This window comes from Moschus berezovskii, chromosome 23 (assembly GCF_049115385.1).
Source record: "Moschus berezovskii isolate FMDL1 chromosome 23, NW_MosBer_1.0, whole genome shotgun sequence".
Taxonomy (NCBI): domain Eukaryota; kingdom Metazoa; phylum Chordata; class Mammalia; order Artiodactyla; family Moschidae; genus Moschus; species Moschus berezovskii.
Window position 1 is genome coordinate 36,734,034 of NC_142482.1, and position 19,639 is coordinate 36,753,672.

At 49.2% G+C, this 19,639-nt stretch overlaps 1 protein-coding gene across 2 annotated transcripts in view; it reads right to left on the reverse strand.

The window, feature by feature from the left end:
* TRAM2 (translocation associated membrane protein 2) overlaps positions 1–19,639 on the reverse strand; it is a 71,365-nt gene that overhangs the window by 33,499 nt on the left and 18,227 nt on the right. The window contains exons 1-2 of one of the 2 annotated variants that reach the window (XM_055407266.2): positions 249–421; positions 37–100 (exon numbers count right to left, since the gene is read on the reverse strand). In XM_055407266.2, the coding sequence (XP_055263241.1) occupies positions 37–49 (13 nt within the window). In that variant the 5' untranslated portion in view covers positions 50–100; positions 249–421. Of the gene's footprint in view, positions 1–36; positions 101–248; positions 422–19,639 lie in introns of those variants that run through there. The other variant, XM_055407265.2, reaches the window with a different exon arrangement.

Consider the following 19,639-nt stretch of genomic DNA (forward strand, 5'->3'; position numbering starts at 1 on the left):
GGGCCCGAGAAAGATAGAGACCAGTGCTTTCCTTACCTGCTGTAGGCATGCTAACATTGTACTGAGGTAAGATAAATAGGAAGGCAGTCTTGGCGGTGACCTGTGAAACAGAGTGAAAAGTTCCAAGTTAGCTTCTTGGCCACATCAAAAAAAAAAAAACAAACCCACCAGCAAAGCCTGCGACCAGTCCTGGAGTCCATGCCTTTCACATTCTCAGACCCACAGGCCTCTCCAATGAAGGGTTTCACCTGGAGCTGAGTTCAGTTCAGTTCAGTTCAGTCGCTCAGTCGTGTCCGACTCTCCGCGACCCCATGAATCACAGCACGCCAGGCCTCCCTGTCCACCACCAACTCCCGGAGTACACTCAAACTCATGTCCACAGAGTCGGTGATGCCATCCAGCCATCTCATTCTCCGTCATCCCCTTCTCCTCCCGCCCCCAACCCTTCCCAGCATCAGAGTCTTTTCCAGTGAGTCAACCCATCGCATGAGGTGGCCAAAGTATTGCAGTTTCGGCTTTAGCATCAGTCCCTCCAATGAACATCCAGGATTGATCTCCTTTAGAATGGACTGGTTGGATCTCCTTGCAGTATAAGGGACTCTCAAGAGTCTTCTCCAACACCACAGTTCAAAAGCATCGATTCTTCGGCGATCAGTCTTCTTCACAGTCCAACTCTCACATCCATACATGACCACGGGAAAAACCATTGCCTTGACTAGACGGACCTTTGCTGGCAAAGTAATGTCTCTGCTTTTTAATATACTATCTAGGTTGGTCATAACTTTTCTTCCAAGGAGCAAGCATCTTTTAATTTCATGGCTGCAATCAGCATCTGCAGTGATTTTGGAGCCCAAAAAAATAAAGTCTGACACTGTTTCCACTGTTTTTCCATCTATTTCCCATGAAGTGATGGGACCAGATGCCATGATCTTTGTTTTCTGAATGTTGAGCTTCAAGCCAACCTTTTCACTCTCCTCTTTCACTTTCATCAAGAGGCTTTTGAGTTCCTCTTCACTTTCTGCCATAAGGGTAGTGTCATCTGCATATCTGAGGTTATTGATATTTCACCCGGCAATCTTGATTCCAGCCTGTGCTTCTTCCAGCCCAGCGTTCCTCATGATGTACTCTGCACAGAAGTTAAATAAGCCAGGTGACAATATACAACCTTGACGTACACCTTTTCCTATTTGGAACCAGTCCGTTGTTCCATGTCCAGTTCTGACTGTTGCTTCCTGACCTGCATACAGGTTTCTCAAGAGACAGGTCAGGTGGTCTGGTATTCCCATCTCTTTCAGAATGTTCCACAGTTTATTGTGATCGACACAGTCAAAGGCTTTGGCATAGTCAATGAAGCAGAAATAGACGTTTTTCTGAAACTCTCTTGCTTTCTCCATGATCCAGCGGATGTTGGCAATTTGATCTCTGGTGCCTCTGCCTTTTCTAAAACCTGCTTGAACATCTGGGAGTTCACGGTTTACATACTGCTGAAGCATGGCTTGGAGAATTTTGAGCATGACTTTACTAGCGTGTGAGATGAGTGCAATTGTGCGGTAGTTTGAGCATTCTTTGGCATTGCCTTTCTTTGGGATTGGAATGAAGACTGACCTCTTCCAGTCCTGTGGCCACTGCTGAGTTTTCCAAATCTGCTGGCATACTGAGTGCAGCACTTTCACAGCATCATCTTTCAAGACTTGAAATAGCTCAACTGGAATTCCATCACCTCCCACTAGCTTTGTTAGTAGTGATGCTTTCTAAGGCCCACTTGACTTCACATTCCAAGATGTCTGGCTCTAGGTCAGTGATCACGTTATCGTGACTATCTTGGTCGTGAAGATCTTTTTTATACAGTTCTTCTGTGTATTCCTGCCACCTCTTCTTAATATCTTCTGCTTCTGTTAGGTCCATACCATTTCTGTCCTTTATCAAGACCATCTTTGCTTGAAATGTTCCCTTGTAATCTCTAATTTTCTTGAAGAGGTCTCTTGTTTTTCCTATTCTGTTGTTTTTCTCTATTTCTTTGCATTGATCACTGAGGAAGTCTTTCTTATCTCTCCTTGCTATTCTCTGGACAACGTTTTTCTCCCCTATTTTCTTCAATGACATCCCTCCCAATACCTGCAATGAAAACAAACGAAACCACCCCAAGTCCTGGATGGTATCTAGACTTGTGCTTGCTGCAGATAGAATGTGACAAGGTGTGCTCCACCCCCGGCAGAGCGCTCAAAAGCAAAGGACACACATTTGTCTGTGCGTCATTCATTCATTCACGGAAGTGTTTACCAAGTTAGTTCTAAGTACCCAGCACCAGCGAAGAGAGGAACTAACAGAAGATAAGGTCACAGCCTTCCAGAGTTTTCCAGAACTCAGGACCTAGCCAAGGCTCCCCAGCACACTGATTAACTGCACAGCGGGTGGCAGCCCCCCAAATCTAAACCTGAGTCTCAGAAACAGAGAACTCCAGCTGCTAATTTCACATCTTCTCTACTCGGGAGCGGGGGTAGGACACAACACCCCACACTGTTGGTCTGTTTACTTCGAAAGCTGCCTTTCAAATCTCAGTGGTGCTGTGATAAAACCGTGGTTGTCACTTGGGTTATTAACAGCCAACTCAGTCCTCTTGCGGTTCAGCCTGCAGGGGAGAGACTGTAAGATAAGGAGATTCGACGCTTGGACTCTAGAACCGACTGCCTGGGCTCAGATGCTGCCTCTGCATTTGCCTACCTTGCAACCAGGAGCCATGATCCTACACCTGGAGTCTCACTTCCGGTGTCTGCAAAAGGCAGGGTATTTGCGGTGCCCCAGCTGGTCTGGGGGGCGGGAGGAGGGGGGTTTGCAATGGCCCAGCTGTCAGCGTTGTTTAAAGCTCCCCAGATGTTTCTGATGTGCTGATGTTTCTGGAGCAGGTGCAGAGGCCAGGTGTTGGGTAGCCAGACCCCAGGCCTTTCCTGGCAGGCCCCTGGGGACACTTCATCAGCAGAGTTACTGGTTTGCCTCTTAACAGAAAGATGTGAAGGGTGCCTGCCCCATGGGTGTTGGGGAACACAGGTTTCTGTCGCAGAAACAGCAGGGAGATGGCTGAAGGAAGACTTACAGCCCCTCAACCAAACGCTGTGTACTTCTTAGGGCACAGTCTCCTTCAGTATCACCCAAGAAACACACTCGCCTTTTAAGCTGGCGGGCTAAAGTGGACCTCTGCGTGGTTCTGGCTGACCAGGACCCCTGACCCCTGCCCAATGGCACCAACATTTCCTGAAGAGATACCTCTCCCCACCTGAGTTGTGGTGATGGTGGTCTGGTGACCCCCATCCTCCTGGGAGGATGGAGGGGGCAGACGTTCTCCCAGCCTATCGGACACCCTCTCCCGGGCTCTGAATCTTGGGCGGGGATAAAACCTGGTCAGTGCCATGTGCCTGCCAGACTCTCCTGCTGGGGTTCCTGAAGCTCTGTCCTGAAGCAGAGACTCACATTAACTGTAGGAACCCCCAGGCGGTCCCTTAAAGCTGGTCAGAGTCCACCCTGAGATATATCAGAGTCTCATGAGTACAGCACTGGGGTCCAACCCAGGCTGCATGTTTGAACCTCTGGGGGAGCTTCTAGAATCTCGATTCCTGAACCACCCCCAATTAGCCCTACCCTTGGGGGTGTCAGCAACCCAGCAGGCTCCCCGAAGCAGGCCAGGTGCAGCCTGGCCTGGGAGCCCCTCACGGGAAATCCACCCTCCCCAACCTCGCAAAGCACGTCTCTCTGGCCAGTTTGTGTGTCCTCCATAGAATTCATTTCATGTAATCAAGTTAGGTTTCAGGTCAATTTTTAACTTCAAGAGAAACACACACACTTTAAAAACTGAAACAATTCAGAAATGTAAACTAAGAGCTGAATATTCACTCTACATTCTTGGTTTTCCTCTCTCCCCGCTTGTGTGGGGTCAGTGTTCTGAGAGCTTTCCTACGCATCTATCCACTTGGAATTAATTTCATTTTACTCTGACATCATAACTTAGGCTGTGTTTATACCACTTGACACAAGGGATTAAAGAGTGAAGAAATTTTAAAAGAGTTACAAACTCCCCCCCCCTTTTTTAATTGAAGTATAGTTGATTCACAATGTAGTATTAGTTTCTGGTGTATGGCAGTAGTACACCAGATTCAGTTAGACACACATGTATTTTTCATATTTTTCCACTATGTTTATTACAGGATATTGAATACAGTTCCCTGTGTTATACAGTAGGACCTTGCTATTTATTTTGTATATAGTAGTTTGCATCTACTAATCCCAAACTCTTAATTTATCCCTCCCTACCCCCCTAGCTTTTCCCTTTGGTAACCATAAATTTGTTTTCCAGGTCTGTATGTTTTGTAAACAAATTTGTTTGTGTATTTTAGATTTCACATACAAGGCAATATATTTGTTAGGGGAAGCACACTGATTGAAACTGCCCACCCTGGCCAGGCACCATAGTAACCATTTGCATGAGTTGTTTTAGGACAGGAGGTCCTGCTAAGGAACACGGAACTAATAAGCCACCACCAACTGGAAGAGTTCGGGAAAGGTCAAAAGGAGACACATGTCCGACCACGTCCCAGAATCCTCTCTGGCATCCATCTTGGCTGAACACCACCAGGAAGGACTGTGAGTCAGAATGATTGGCTAAGGATGACCTGGAAACTAATCCCATCACCATAAAACCCTGCGAGACTGCAGAGCCACATGGCAGAGCTGTTCTCCTGGGTTCCCTTACCCTTCTGCTCTCCACCCGGGTGCCCTTTCCCAATAAAATCTCTTGCTTTGTCAGCACATGTCTCCTCGGACAATTCATTTCTGAGTATTAGATAAGAACCCAGTTTTGGGCCCTGGAAGGGGTCCCCCTTCTGCAACATATTCACATATACCAATATTATATGGTATTTGTCTATCTCCTTGACTTACGTCACTTAGTAAAAGAACGTATTAAGTACTGTTTAAATCACTTTCTTAGCTCGGTTAATCAAATGGTTGTCATAGGAATGTACAGACCAAGGCACAAAAACATTCAGGATACATGAAAGTATTCAAAGTATGGTGACACAGAATGTGTAGCTTGACATTTTCTTTACTGATACCAACACAGAGATAAGTGGCTATATAATAAAAACTTTCTATAAATACTAGGCCTTTTCATTACTATTTCCCATGGGGCTACCGCTGAAGTTTTATGCTGAAAAGCTTGGCCAAATAAATTGGCCTCTCTGTGAAGTATACACAGACGGACACTTTTTCATTGAAAAAAAATTTAGAAAATGACAATAAAGGGCAATAACAAATCAAAAGGGATATCCAAGTAGAAAACATAGACAAGGGAGAACTAAGAATGCCACTGGCTTCTTCAATTTAGACATAGAAAACAAACTTATGGTTACCAAAGGGGAAAGCTGGGGGTAGGGGATAAATTAGGAGTGTGGTATTAACACTTACAAACGGCAGTATATAAGACAGAGAAACAGCAAGGACCTACTGTAGAGCAGAGGGAACTATATTCAATATTCTGTGATAAACCATGATGGAAAAAATAAGAAAAAGAATAACCTATAATGGAAAATCGGAAAAAAGAATATATATAACTGAATCACTTGGCTGTACACCTGAAATGCCACATTGTAAATCAACTGTAGTTTAAAGAAAAAGCTGTGTTTCTGTCTCAATTTGCCCCAAGACACACATCCACAAAAATGGTATGTGAAGGAATGCTGTCCTACACTAGAAGCTGTGCCCTGAATTAAGGGAAACAGCTACTGACACAGAAGTTAACACCCAGAGCATCAGCCTCTAACTGGTGGAAGGATACGCCCACCTTGCTTTAGGGATGGCAGCCATCTGGTATATGGGCTGTACCAATGCCCTTGGCCTAGCCCTGCACACCCAGCCAATTCTTGTTACTGCTGCTATTCTGCAAAACCACTGTGATCCCAGGAACAGTGGACTACTCACTGCTCCTAGGGGAACATGGGATTAGACTCCTACAGGCCTCTGAGCACATTTCCATCAACTGATCAATATGGAACCTTGGTTTACACGTGTTCCCTTTGAGAGACGCGGCATGGAACACACACTGTTGAAACATGAACCCTGAGCTTGTGGCTCGAGCCTGAGGAAGCTTCTCTAACACACCTACATTCTCCGCCAGACCCATCCCGGCCTCTCCATGCTCAAAATCCCCAGATGGCACCCTGGCACCCCATATGAGGGCCACTGCAAGCAGCTAAGTCACCAACGAAAGGCATGAAGATGCAAGACTGTGGCACTAAACAGACAGCAAGAAGGCCACTTGCTCATGGCAGGAGCTGGATCGGGAAGGCAGAGCGTCACCCGGTTCCCCTCCGTCCGGGACGCGCTCGTCGAGTGAGCCACACATCCCACCGCCCTGGGCACGTCCACAGACACTGCAAAGTTGCCTGGAGATGGGGTGCTGGGGTCACAGGTGCACGTCAGCACACAGCAGCAGTGCTCACATGAGCGGTGCCAAGAGTGAGGGTGATCTGGGGTCAACCCGAAAGGTTTTCTCTTTTCTAACTTTTATTGGGGTGTAATTTACGCACCATAAACTTCATCCTTGATATGCAGCCAGCTTTATAGGGCTTATCTTTCCTTGTTTTTAAACTCTCTCTTCACTGGGATGTAAATTCTATGAAAGGAGGGGTCTTACTTTGATTATCTTCAATCTACTGTTGCAAAAGTGCCTCGGAACAGCCTGCACTGGGCAAGCGCTTGTTAAACGCAGACCTGATTAAGCAGGGGAGGCGTTGCTGCTTTGTCACTTGACCCTCAGCTTGTCCTCTGCCCTCATTCCCCTGTGCATGTCCCCTCTCTCTCTCCCTGGGGTCCTTCCCAGTGCTGGGCATGTAGTAGACCTCTCATAAATGCCTATTTGATGAGTGAATACTGCAAGAAGCTATAGTATTTAGTAACCACAGACGAAAGCTTAACAGATGCTTTCTAAACATGATTCTAAGAGGAAAGGATCTGGGACTCTGCTTAAGGCAAAAAATTTGAGATTCCTGTATTTTTCCATCCCTATGCCCCTGGTGACAACAGCAGAAACCATTTCAAGCCATGCATCCTTGTCTGCAGCAGCCAAGCTTGCTTCCACGTTACACGCCTCAGCAAGATAGTGTTTTCTCTGCTTTGACGACAGAGACTACACCTAAGCCACAGAGAGGTCCCCTGTCCACCAAGACCTCACAAGTTTACAAGCAGAAAAGGCAACAATCCGATTTTTTTTAAATTCATTTCAAAAACAAATTTAGGAGACATACAACATGGCACATAAAATAGAATGATGACATAAAATAGGAGGAGAGGACGACCGAAAAATATATATTGAAGGCAAGGAGAAGGAGCAGTGATGAGGCTGATCCACAAAAACTCACTTCAGAAAGTCTCATTGGCTTAAGGCCCCCAGAAATTTGGCCTTAAGCTTTCTCAAAGTCGTCAGAAGGAAGGAGGAGGATCATCAGCTCCTAGATTGATCACATCCATTAATTAAGAAAACAAAAAAGACGGCCCCTCAAAAGCAACTCTACTTTTTCAGCACACAAAAAAAGGCAGCTCTACTTTTCCAGCACAAGAAACTTCTGAGGTCTTCTGGCACCCCAAAGCTTCACTCCAAACTTCTCCCAACTTCAGACCAAGGACGAAACAGCAAACAAACCCCCTCTGCCAGCACTGGCTGGATTCGTGTAACACAGAGGGCTGAGAAACAGGAACCTACTGAAAATGTCATTCCATTTATTTCCCATCCTTCTAAGGTTGTTTATAGGAAACATTATCGAGCTTAATAGCATTTTAAATGCCAGGCTCAGTGGGTGAAAGTGAGAACATGCTAATACACTAATGTAAAGAAGAATACTAAATTATGTAGGAGGGGCCACCACACACACACACGTGAAGCTTCGCTGAACTTCTAACTCAAACAGGGCATCAAGCACAAAGGCAGTGACGTTGAGTGTGCTTGTGCAGCCGGAACAGAACCAAATGTTGCACATGCCGTGTTCTATCGGGGCACAGGAATCTGAGCTCTCAGTTGCAATGAGACCAAGGATGCCAGTAAAACAGCTGCCTCCAGCAAAGCATAATGGACTTGGACTCCAGTCCCAGTCCTGCTGTGGCTGTGGGCAACCTCAGGCAGGGCATTTCACCTCTATGGGCCCCAGTCTTTTCATCCACGAACAACAATGGTGGCGAATGTTAGGGCTTACTCAGTGCGATGCATGGTTCTAAAGGGCTTCACAGAAATTATTTCCCATAATTCTCACAACCACCCTGTGAAGCAGATACTCATAATAGTCCCATTTTACAGATAAGCATAGAAAGGATTGGGTATCAGAATGCATGTCCTTAAAGGTCCTCTTCTCCACCTTCAGCTCCAAAAAGTTATTTCCTGGTTCCACTTACCATCAATACATAGCCTTGGCCTACCTTGGCGGCTCAGTGATAAAGAATCCGCCTGCCAATACAGAAGACACAGGTTTGATCCCTGGTCCGGGAAGATCCCACATGCTTCCGAGCATCTAACCCCGTGCACATCTACTGATCCTGCGCTCTAGAGCCTGCGAGCCGCAACTACTGAAGTCTAGAGCCCGCACTCCACAACAGGAGAAGTCACTGCAATGGGAAGCCAGAGGACCGCAACTAGAGAAAATCCTGCACACCAAGAAACACCCAGCAAGCCAAACACACACACAAATTTAAAAAACAGCTTCATGCTGACAGCTTGCTGAGTGTAAAATCTGCTACTGTAACTGCATCGTGAGAAGACGAGGCCCAGGTGTCACCTGTAACCAACAGCAAGAAAACAAGGCCCCTAGGGTCAACCTGCCAGTCCCATGTACCAGGTACACCTGGGCTTCCCAATGCCCCGGTCTGCTCTCTTTCACTGCAAGCTGATGTCTGGACAGCAAAGAGAGGAGAGATACAATGAAGGCAGTCTCGTGGCTTTCCTGGTAAGCGGCATTTGACCTTCAGTTTGGTTTATTGTTTATTTCCCGACCATACCCACACACTGGTCCTTGAATGGGGCTACACTCAGGACTCACCGCCAAGGACAGGAGATGGGAGGGGGCCAGGCCCCCATGTTCACAGGCAGCCCTGCTCCAAAGGAAGGTCACCCACCCAGGGGCTGAACCGCAGTCCATGCAGCCAACCTAGAACCTCCGGGGAGGGATGCTCACCATCAGCTCCTCAGGAGCACAAGTGAGCCAAGTGACCTGTCCCCTTCTCGTGCCCCAGCCTGCTCTCCGAAGCCACACGATCTCCACTTAGAATTTCCCAAAACTGCTCTTGCATCTTCCTGCCCAGGTGGTGCACAGAAAAATTTCAGCCAGAAAAACATTTAAAACTCACACCCCTCACAGACACAGAGAACAAACTAGTGGTTACCAGTCAGTGGGGGGTTGCAATATAGGAGTAGGGGGTTAAGCGCTACAGTTATGTATAAAATAAGCTACAGGTATATAGTGTACAGCATGCGGATATAGGCAATATTTTATAATAACATTTAAAATTGTGAATCAGGATATTGTACACCTATAAGTTATATGATATTGCACATCAACTATACTTCAGTTTTAAAAACTGCAAGAAAAAGTAAATAAGTCATGTTCAACTGGTGAGTGTTTTTAATAACAGTGTTTTAGCTTCTCTCTCCTGGAGTGTTGGCTTCATTGAGTCCAGCTGGTCACCTACATGCACCTTAATATGGCTGGGACTCGGTGAAGGAGGTTCGAAGCCCCTCTGCCACTTGATAAAAGGCAGATACAGCTGAGACAAAGCTGCTTCTCACACTTGCTTTCTGAAAGTTTCCATCTGGATGAGCAGGGGCTGGCAGGGAGGGCCGAGTGCCTGTACTCAGGGGCAGGCTGCTGATGGTACCTTCCATGTGGCTTTTATAAACATCTGGAGATTCAGTTTTCTCACCTGAAAAACCACCTTGATGTAAGAACACGCCAAAGCTACTCACACACACACAACAGATTCTCTACAAGCCTGTGTTCATTGTGCTGAAAAGACTGTTAACAGTCATGATCATAGTCCTATATCAAATGAAAAAAATGACACTGAGAAAAAATGACACTGGGTATTTATGAGAAAAACCCATCATCAGAGCAGCCATGATACAATGATAGCAGGGGCTTTGGGACATTCACTGATTCCAAGGTCTAAACTTTATATTGGGATCAAGAGCAATTTAGAAAGGGCCACTTAAACAGTTTCAAAAATTTTGAAGTTGAGCTTTTAATTTTTTTTGGCCACGCTGAGCAGCTTGCAGGATCTTACTTCTCTGACCAGTGATTGAACCCTGGCCCTTGGCAGTGAAAGAACTGAGTTCTAACCACAGGATAGCAAGGGAATTCCCAAGATGAGCTATGCAAAAAAAGGAAAAAAAAAAAAGATACATATGAAAACTGAATTTGAAGTTAATCCAGTACTAAAACACAGGAGGTGGTCTAAGGTCAGCTCTTTCCACTTCCTTCACAGCCACAACTAACTGATAACCTTAAGACTCCATGTTTATGCAACCTATGTTTGTACAGAAGGAATTCGACCCACTATGTGCCTTACAGACAGCCTAAGATAAAATACCTACATCCCGTGTAATTATATTTTTTCTCTGGAGGCCTTAATATATACACACTCTCATCTGCTCCCTCCCAAAAAGAGCCCTGAGCCAATATTTTAAATACTCTTAGTTGATTACACACTTCACCTCCCCTTCATCCTCAGCAGCTCTCCCCTTATTTGGGTGGGTCAGCTTACACAGAAACCATTCCTCACAGAAGCCAAAAACTATATAAAAATAAAAAGAGCCTTATTGTTGCTGTTTAGTCACTCAGTTGTGTCCATCTCTTTCGGGTCCCAGTGGACTGAAGCCAGTCAGGTTCCTCTGTCCGTGGGATTCTCCAGGCAAGAATACAGGAGTGGGTTGCCATTTCCTTCTCCAGGGGATCTTTCCAACTAAGGGTCTGACTCTGAGTCTCCTGCACTGGCAGGAGGATTCTTTACCTCTGAGCCACCCAGGACGCTCAAAGAAGCACTTAGTCATTCAAAATTTAAAAATAACAAAATAAGGAAGTGTGTACACAGAATACCTTTCTAGCCTGTCAATGTTCTTAAAATGCGCTTCTCTTGCAGGACATGGGAGAGTTCAGATTCTCTGTGGATATTCCCAGAGCACATACATGGGTGAGAACAAACTATTTTTATGAGCAAAAGCTACCTGTTCAGATGCAGTATCATCTTTGGAACAAAAATCAACAAAGAAAAAAGAAAGGGTTGTGGAGTGTAGAATTTTAGGCTCCAGGTGATTTTTGGGGGAGGGTTCAGATTAAGTAACATCTTAGACTTGATTGCAGAAAAGGAACTGTGGCACCAATATATCACAGCGTCCACCGAGCTGCAGTTTCTAGAGCTTTAGCTCCATAAGGCGGGACACACAGGGAAGGGACAATTCTGAAGGCACATGTGTCTGCGGCAGCCAGTCACTACTCAGTGGCCATCATCACCAGTGGCTGCCAGGGAGAATCAGCCCCAGGGAGCTCGTGGCATTTCCTCCTGTTTGGAGGAAGTGGAAGGATTATTCGGGGGTGGGCGGGGGACCAGGCAGGGTCCAGGTGGATCTGCCTTCATTTGCTTGTTTACAGCGAAGGAAGGAAAGAGCGGGGTAGACTATGGTCGAGGGCCACCCTTTTAAATGCTTTTCCACCGTCTGGAAAGTTTCCTACTTAAAACGTCAGCCAGGCGTGGGGAGAGCCAGGCGTGGGGAGCGGAGCTTGCTAGAGAAGGGAACTGGGGAGAGCGATGAAGCTTCTGGGGCGGGCGGGGGGCGCAGACCAGGCCTGATTCCCGTGGGAACCCTCGGATTCCTCTTGGGCTCCGGTCAGGCCGAGAAGAGAGGCCCTGACTCAGGCGATCCACCTCCGCCCACACGCGAACTGAGCGAATGAGGGCAAAAAGGCAAATAAGTGAGCTCTTACAGTCAGCTGTTCCTCTGCAATTGAGGATGTGCGTTGTCTGTCGTCCTGGTCTCTGCACACTCATCCCCTGCCCACTGAGGGGTGAAGGGCGGTCCCGGCGGGTCCCCTGTGGCGCCACCTAATTGCAGGCCGCTCCTATCCCTCCACACTCGAGGCCGGCCGAGCTCTGTGCGTCCCACCTCTGAACCGCTGCTCCTTCCCGTGCTCACTGCGCATGCGCTATACCCCACTCCGGGCGGCCCCCAGCCTACCCAGCACAAGTCTAGGAAGGCCTGCTGAAGACCACCCGCGGGAGGGCACCTGAGGGAACTTCATGAATGACGACTTGGTCCAGGTGGATTAAATCAAGGCCACCAAGGTGAATGAAAAACACCAGGCACTCAAACATCCCTTGTGTGTCTGCAAATAATATTCACAGGGGATGTTCCAAATCGTCTTCAAAGTGGAGAAGAAAAATAACACGAAAGGCAAGAGTTCCCAAAAAACAATGTGCTACAGACAGACTACACAATTCTAACCCCCAAGGCACCACTTGAGGTATACACTACCCACACTCTGCCACAAGAGTCCCTCCGTACCCCTAAACCAAATAAACAGAGCCCAGGCAAACACTAATATCTAGGTTACATGCTATATTCCAAGATACTCTCTCACACACACACACACTCAGATAAAGCAATACATGTTAGTGCAAAATCTCGCTTTACTAACTCAAAGCGGTATTTTAAATGAGATGTAAAAATGTGTGGTGCTTTTCGTCTGCTGGGGAAGCCAGCTTCCGTCACAGTCTCTCAGCACCCCAGGAGGCTGCCTGTGACCTCACACAGGTGAAGGCGGCCCAGGAAGAAAACCACACCTCAGAGGGAGAGGTTGGACCGAGGCTGAACTCATGGCGGGTCCTCAGGGGCAGACAGAAGGCAGCAGGCACCCTCACCTAGTGTGCAAACCCCCAAACACCTGCTGGTGAATCCAGGCCTTGGAGCAAGGGCCAGCGGCGAAACTGGGCAACTCTATTTCAGAGGGACATAAGAAGGAACAGGAACTTCTGGGGACACCAGTGAGCTTAAGCTTTGGCTGAGAAGCAAGGATGAACGCCACGCAATCAGTCACACAGCAAAGGTGGAGGAGGGGAGGATGCAGACAGGCACACACAAAGCTGGGGGGTGGGGGGCACCTCCCTGCCAAGGCCTCAAGGGGGGACAATGCTTCAGCCACTGCTCTGCCCCCTCTAAGGCAGGAGCCCGGGCCATGGCCTGCAGAGGGCAGGGCAAAGAGCTAGCCTGAGTGCGGTCTCACCCTCTTCCCAGACTCCACTGGGAAAGACTAGGATCAGCCGTCCTGAAAACACCACATGCCCGCTCTGTAGTCCTCTGTGACTCCTTAGTGCCTGCAAAGGCATCAGGCCCCCTCCTGGACCCCAGGACACCACAGGCACCCCACCCCACCTCTCTAAGCTTTGCCCCCTCAACTCCCAGACACAAGAGTACCCCTGCGCCAAACATCATCCCAGGCGGGAAAGGCACTGCCCAAACCTGGAGCCCAGCCAGATAAACCAGCGTGGAAAAGCTCACAACACGACCTCGTCACTATCAGAGGGTACACACAGCAGTTCTGGAGACCAGAGGAAGGCTCTGCCTGCTGTGAAGAACTGAAGGGATGGACAGGTCGAAGGCAGGCAGGAAGCGGGTTGCACGCGCTCAGAAACACCAGAGAAATATGACTCCGGGGAAATGAATGGTCTGTGTGTAGAAAGTGATGAAGCTGGAAGGCTGGCAAGACCCAGATCCCATGAAGGACCCTCTATGGTGGGTATAAAAACTGGACTTCTTGCTCCCTGTGGGAGGCTTAAAGCAGGGGAGAACACAATGAGGTCTCCACTGCAGACAGCATACCTGCTCGGGGCGCAGAGGAGGGGCTGGGGAAGGCTGGGGGAGCAGGAAACCAGTTTGGAAGGAAGGAAAACGCAGACCTGGACGAAGGTGATGGCCACAGACACAGGCAGCGTGGGTCGTTTTCAGAAGATTCGATGGCATAGTGAATTCAGATGGAGTATCCAACAGTGATGCTCCCATCTTGTTCAGGAGACGGACAGCAAAACAGACAACTTCAGTAAGATGTGCTTGGTGTTAGAATGGTAATGAGGAATGCTGGGCAGGTGGTGGGCTCATCAACAGAGAGAAGACAGCTGTGGTCCAGGGCTGGAACGGGGAGGGAAAGGGAGGAGGCTGAGAAGGGCCCACAGGAGACGCAGAAGGAACAGCAGCCAGAGGAGAGGCCATCAGGAGCAGTCTGGGCTCCAGGGAGGACCAGCCAGCCTGGGATGGAGATTCTTGCTGCAGGGGGCAGTGGTCTTTTTTTCTTCTGATGGATCCAGAGCAGCTGGAACAGTGCTCAGTACACACTGGGACCCCAATAAATATTTGCTGAATGAATGAGTGCATGAAGAATCTATCCGATTTGGGGAAGGTCATAAAGTCATTATTTGCTGAGTAAAATGTTGCAGAAAAGGAGGTGGCAGAAGCTGGTGCACGGGATGAGCGTGAAACAGAGAAGAGAGACGGGTCTGGACCGCTTGTTCCGGTGGCCAGGAGGTCAGGGAGGGATGGAAGAGTTCTCAAACCTCTGTGTGGTAAGGAGAAAGTCTAGGGGAGGTGAAGTGACTGGATACACAGAAAACGGGGGAGCTGGAAGGAATACATCTACTCAAGTGGGGATCTCTTGAGGAGATGAGATCCAGGACCACAGAAGAGGGGTGGCTGAGGAAGCACCGGCCGTGGGCAGCTCCACAAGATTGCTGCTGCCTCTGAAGTTCTGACACTTGTTCAGATCCGAGAAGATGCTCATTCAGGATGCCTTGAACGGATGTAATTCAAGGGGGAAACAGGAAGTCAAGAGGACTGGGGAGGCTGTGATGGGGAAGCAAAACCAAAATTATAACAACACCCCCGCACCATCGCACTCAACAGGGCTGGAAAACGTTTCGGCCGGTCAGTCGCTTCCTCTGGCCCAGCACTGTGCGGCCACTCTCCGAGGCCATCAGTTCACCTCCAGTCGTGGCCCGAGAGGGAGAGGCAGGGCCGCCTGGATGGACTCACAGGAGGACAGCTGTTCTGCCAGTTCCCAGGAATTGTTAGGGTGCTGGCCAGAGGACCATCAGGAGGCCTCCAACTTCCCATCATTCCATCAGCCTTCACTGTCTCTGGTCGGAGTGATGGGGCTTGGAATCGGAACCCTCAGACACGCAGATAAGGTCTGGCTGAGCCCGGGGTCCGTGTTCTCCACCACAGCCGCAGGCGGGATTCTGGGGCCTTCTCCTGGATCTTACAGTGGCCACGCCGAGTTTCCTAACAGCTGGGTCAAGGAAAGCAAGAGAAGTGCGTATGTGTGTGCGCATGCACATAAAACAGGCTGGTGAGAAAGACACCCTCACTCCCCAGAAACATACCTCTGCTTAGGACTGAAAAATCTAAAAAGTTAAAGAACATGTAAAACTTTTAAAAATATAAAATCAACCTATCAATCACAAAATATTTATTGAGTGCATGCTCTGTGCAAGGCACTTTGCTCCTGGAGACACAAAAATGTCTAAGATCCACTTCCTTCCCTCAAAGGCTCAGAGACCAAAACCAGAAGCTACAGGCTGTCAATCCAGTGCAACTCCTTAACTTCAGCAGTGGTAAAACTGACCGCCCTTTACTGAACATTTACTGCCAGCGGGGCCAGGTTGAGGCGTTTTATGTGATTACTTCACGTAACCCTCAACAAGCCTGTAAGGAGCAACAATGAATGTGTGAGCTCTCATTAAATGCTGGGCCCTGTGGTAAACAGCAAACAGGATCACCCCATTTAACCTTCTGTTGTAGAAACTACTGCTGCTACTAACACTGCCTCTACTTCTCTTATTTACTATGCTCCTACCATGTGCCAGGAATCGCTGTGAACAGTTAACAGAAATTATCTCATTTAATCCTCCCACAAGCCCTATTATACAGAACAAGTGAGGCTCAAAAAGCTTAGGGAGCTTGCCCAGAGGCACACGACTAATAAGCCCCAGAAGTGGGACTGGAACCCCAGATCCATCAGACTGTGACGTGTGGACTCTTAGCCACATGACCCCTGAACAATGAGCCTGAAAACTAACGATGGAGACTCTGTCACGCAAAGAGTTATTTGTGAGACAACAAGAAAAGATGCCGTGAATCAGGACATGACGAGACAAAGGACAAGTGGGGGTCCTTCTACTATCTGGGGCAGAGACTGTGGCTTTATTCATCTTTGCACCCTGAGGGTCCTTGGTACAAAGGAGCGACTCTGTAAATGTCAGCAAGTGCTCTGGGCTTGGAGCCTATGGATCTCCTTGGGGAAGACTCCTGGGGAGGGGGTGAGCTCAGCCAGAAAGACGTACAGATTGTGGATAAGCAGCGGGGAGGGGCGAGGGTGAGGAGAGACGCAACTGTGCTGAGACGGTGCAGGAGGACCCAGATGGAACCAGCCAGCTTACAGCACGAGGGCGGCTTTGGTGGGGGCGGCAGGGGAAGGTGGCTCTACTGTGTGGGGCGGCTTTGGGGGGATCTACCGTGTGGGGCGGCTTTGGGGGGATCTACCGTGTGGGGCGGCTTTGGGGGGATCTACCGTGTGGGGCAACTTTGGGGGAATCTACTGTGTGGGGCAGCTTTGGGGAGCATCTGTGTGACGCAACTTTGGGGGCATCTACCGTGTGGGGCAACTTTGGGGGAATCTACTGTGTCGGGCAACTTTGGGGGCATCTACTGTGTCGGGCAACTTTGGAGGGCATCTGTGTGGTGCAACTTTGGGGGGCATCTACTATGTGGGTCGATTCAGATCAGCTGAATCCCATGTGTTTCAAACAAGCTAGTCTAAAACAGAAAAAGGAAGGGAAATCTGGTCCTCAGACCCCTTAAAGTTTGCATTCATTCATTCATTCTAAAAGCAACCTGGCTCCAAAGTCAACTTTTTGCCTACTGAATTCTTCCATGGGATGCTGTCCATTCCCACATCATGGGCATTTCAACATCTTGCTTCCCCAAAGAGCCAAGCACAGATGAAAAAATAATTGCTTCCCTCAATTAGGGAGGCAACGCTGTCACACAAAAATCCAAACTCTACTTCCAGACACAAAACTTGACAGACCATCCAGCATTTCAGTTTGCCAATTAAATTTTATCAGTTACTTAATGGTCCAGTGAGTCTGAGCTTCTCCACGTGAAACCATCAGGGAAATAATTTCCTGTTGGATACCGATATTCCAAGACCAGTGGTAACTGGACACATGATAAGAATCCTATGTACATTCCACTGGAACCTCTTCTTGGTCCCAGAAGGCTGAGGGTACAGAGCATTGGCAGAGAAGGAAATGGGTTGAAGTGGTACCTGAGCGTTGTCTGAACTGGATCAGGAGCCAGGGCGATCCTGGTCTCCCCAGAGGTCAATCAGGGTAGTCAGTAGCTTACAGTAAATGTGTTACAGGATTTGAATTATTGCAATCAGGAAACATCTGCCCCAAAACGCTGTCGTCAGAGTTTGCAGTATTTCAGGAGTACCGGTGTCCCTTTGCCCCCCTTTCCGACTGCCCGCGGGCATAAAGGAGGCAGGATTCAAACAGGAGATAGAAAAGACTATGCAAGTGCTACTGGGCTGGCTGAGTCCCCATCCTGCCCTGGGGCCCAGAGGGCGTGATGACCTTTACTGAGTGCATCAATGGGCTTCTTGGAGCCCTGGCTTCATCTGAATCCACAGGAGGCGAGAGGACACCAGGAGGTGCCACTGCCTGGCGCCCTCCCCCCTGGGTGACGTGGCAGTGACTCGATCACATACCAAAGGTCCAGCCTCCTCCTTCAGCCACAGCTCCCACGGCCACCACCTCTCCCTCTTCCTCCCTCTCTCCCTCACAGCACAAGTTCTGCACCCACTCCATCCTCCAACTCTTCAGATTTGGGGCCACCTTCCAAGATCAAAAGCCCTGGGGCGGTTTACCATCTCTTGTCCATTTCCCCTCACCCTGGCTGTCTCCACCGGTGTTAACAGCACCTTCAGTCACCTCATCTGTTTCCACCGGGACCCGGATTGAAACTGTTGTGCTCTTCAAATAAAAAGCTTAATACCACGTGACAATAATTAACCTCATCAATACAACTGCGGGCAACAGGGCACATCACATCAGCCGAATCCTCTCCCATCCGTGTAAGCTGGGAACATTAACCAGGAAACTAGCGGGAAGGCGGACAGACGGCTGCTCCGAGTTCCCGATGACCAGCGATGCTGACAATCAGCAGAAACCACTTCCCTTGTGCAAGATGCCTCGGGACTGGCTTCTCACACACTCTCATCAACACAAGCCCCTGCTTCGGACCAGCAACCTGCGTGTTCAGGGGCCTTTTCCGAGTACACCACTGCCCTCAGGCTGCAGGAGGGAACCCCAGGCTTGGCTTCAGGAATACTTGATCACAGAGCTTCCAGCCCTGATTTTGGAAAGTCACATCCACTCTGGAGACTGACTTTATACTGACAAATAACAGCTTTGAAATAATAACCTCATCTGCTCCAGCAGGCAAGTGAAAGGCTCTTGGCCTGTTTAGGCTCCAAGTGGGTGGAAGGGGTAAGCCAGGGAGACCCCAGCCCAGCACCTCCTCAGACATGGGGGGATTTTTTCCCTTTTCCTTTTCAGGGACACAGCAGGCCTGGGAGGTGGCGGGGAAGGGAGAGCCTGCAGACAAACCAGGCCTCAGCTCTGGGACGTCCTTCCACCTTTTCCTCCAGCTGAGCAGCCTGGGGGCAAGCTGTCTGCCAAGCTTCCCCGTGTAAACACTCCGGCACCAGCTGGGGTTTGGAATCCGCTGAGTCTCGGCCAGCTGGCAACCTGGAGATGGGCCGGATTAAAGGAATGCATAATAAGTGGGGGGTGGGAGGCAGGGGCTGTATTTACCCAGAGGGGGTCTGCAGGGGTCACTAAGGCGCTGACTAAAGGTGGCTCTGGAAGGGGAAAATTCCGAAGGGAAGAGGAAAGGGGTTGCATGGTGCCCAAGTGTCCTGCCGCACCCCACCCAATGGCCTGGGGCTGTTATGCTCATTTATTTTTTTCCCTTTCACAAACTGGCTTCTTTGTCCCCATCTCGGTCCCCCCACCCATTCCACATCTCCTGAGCAAGTTACACGCGGCCCTTTGAAAGTTCTGCAGCTGGCTGCTCCAGAAGGCTCAGCACGACCAGCCAGCATGACACTCGATCCTCTGTGATCCCGATTTGGGAACGTTAACACGGAAACCCAAGCCACGTGCTGACAAGCAGGCCCCGGGCCACGCCGGGGCCCCAGCCTCAAATACGGAGACTTCAGGCTCCCCCAGGTGAAGTCCAGCAGACAAGGATTCAGAGGAGATGGACCGCTGGGTGGGACCACAAGACCCTCACGTCCTTCTGCCGCCTGGCAGAGGGTGCAGGGGACAAAAAGTGACCCAAGTCCAAAATCCTGGTGGGCATTGGGTGACATGCCTGAGAGGAAGCCACCTGCAGCCCTCCTGTGTCTGCAAGTGCTCAGTCGTGTCCGATTCTTTGCGAACCCACAGACTGTAGACTGCCAGGCTCCTGTGGCCATGGGATTCTCCAGGCAAGAATACT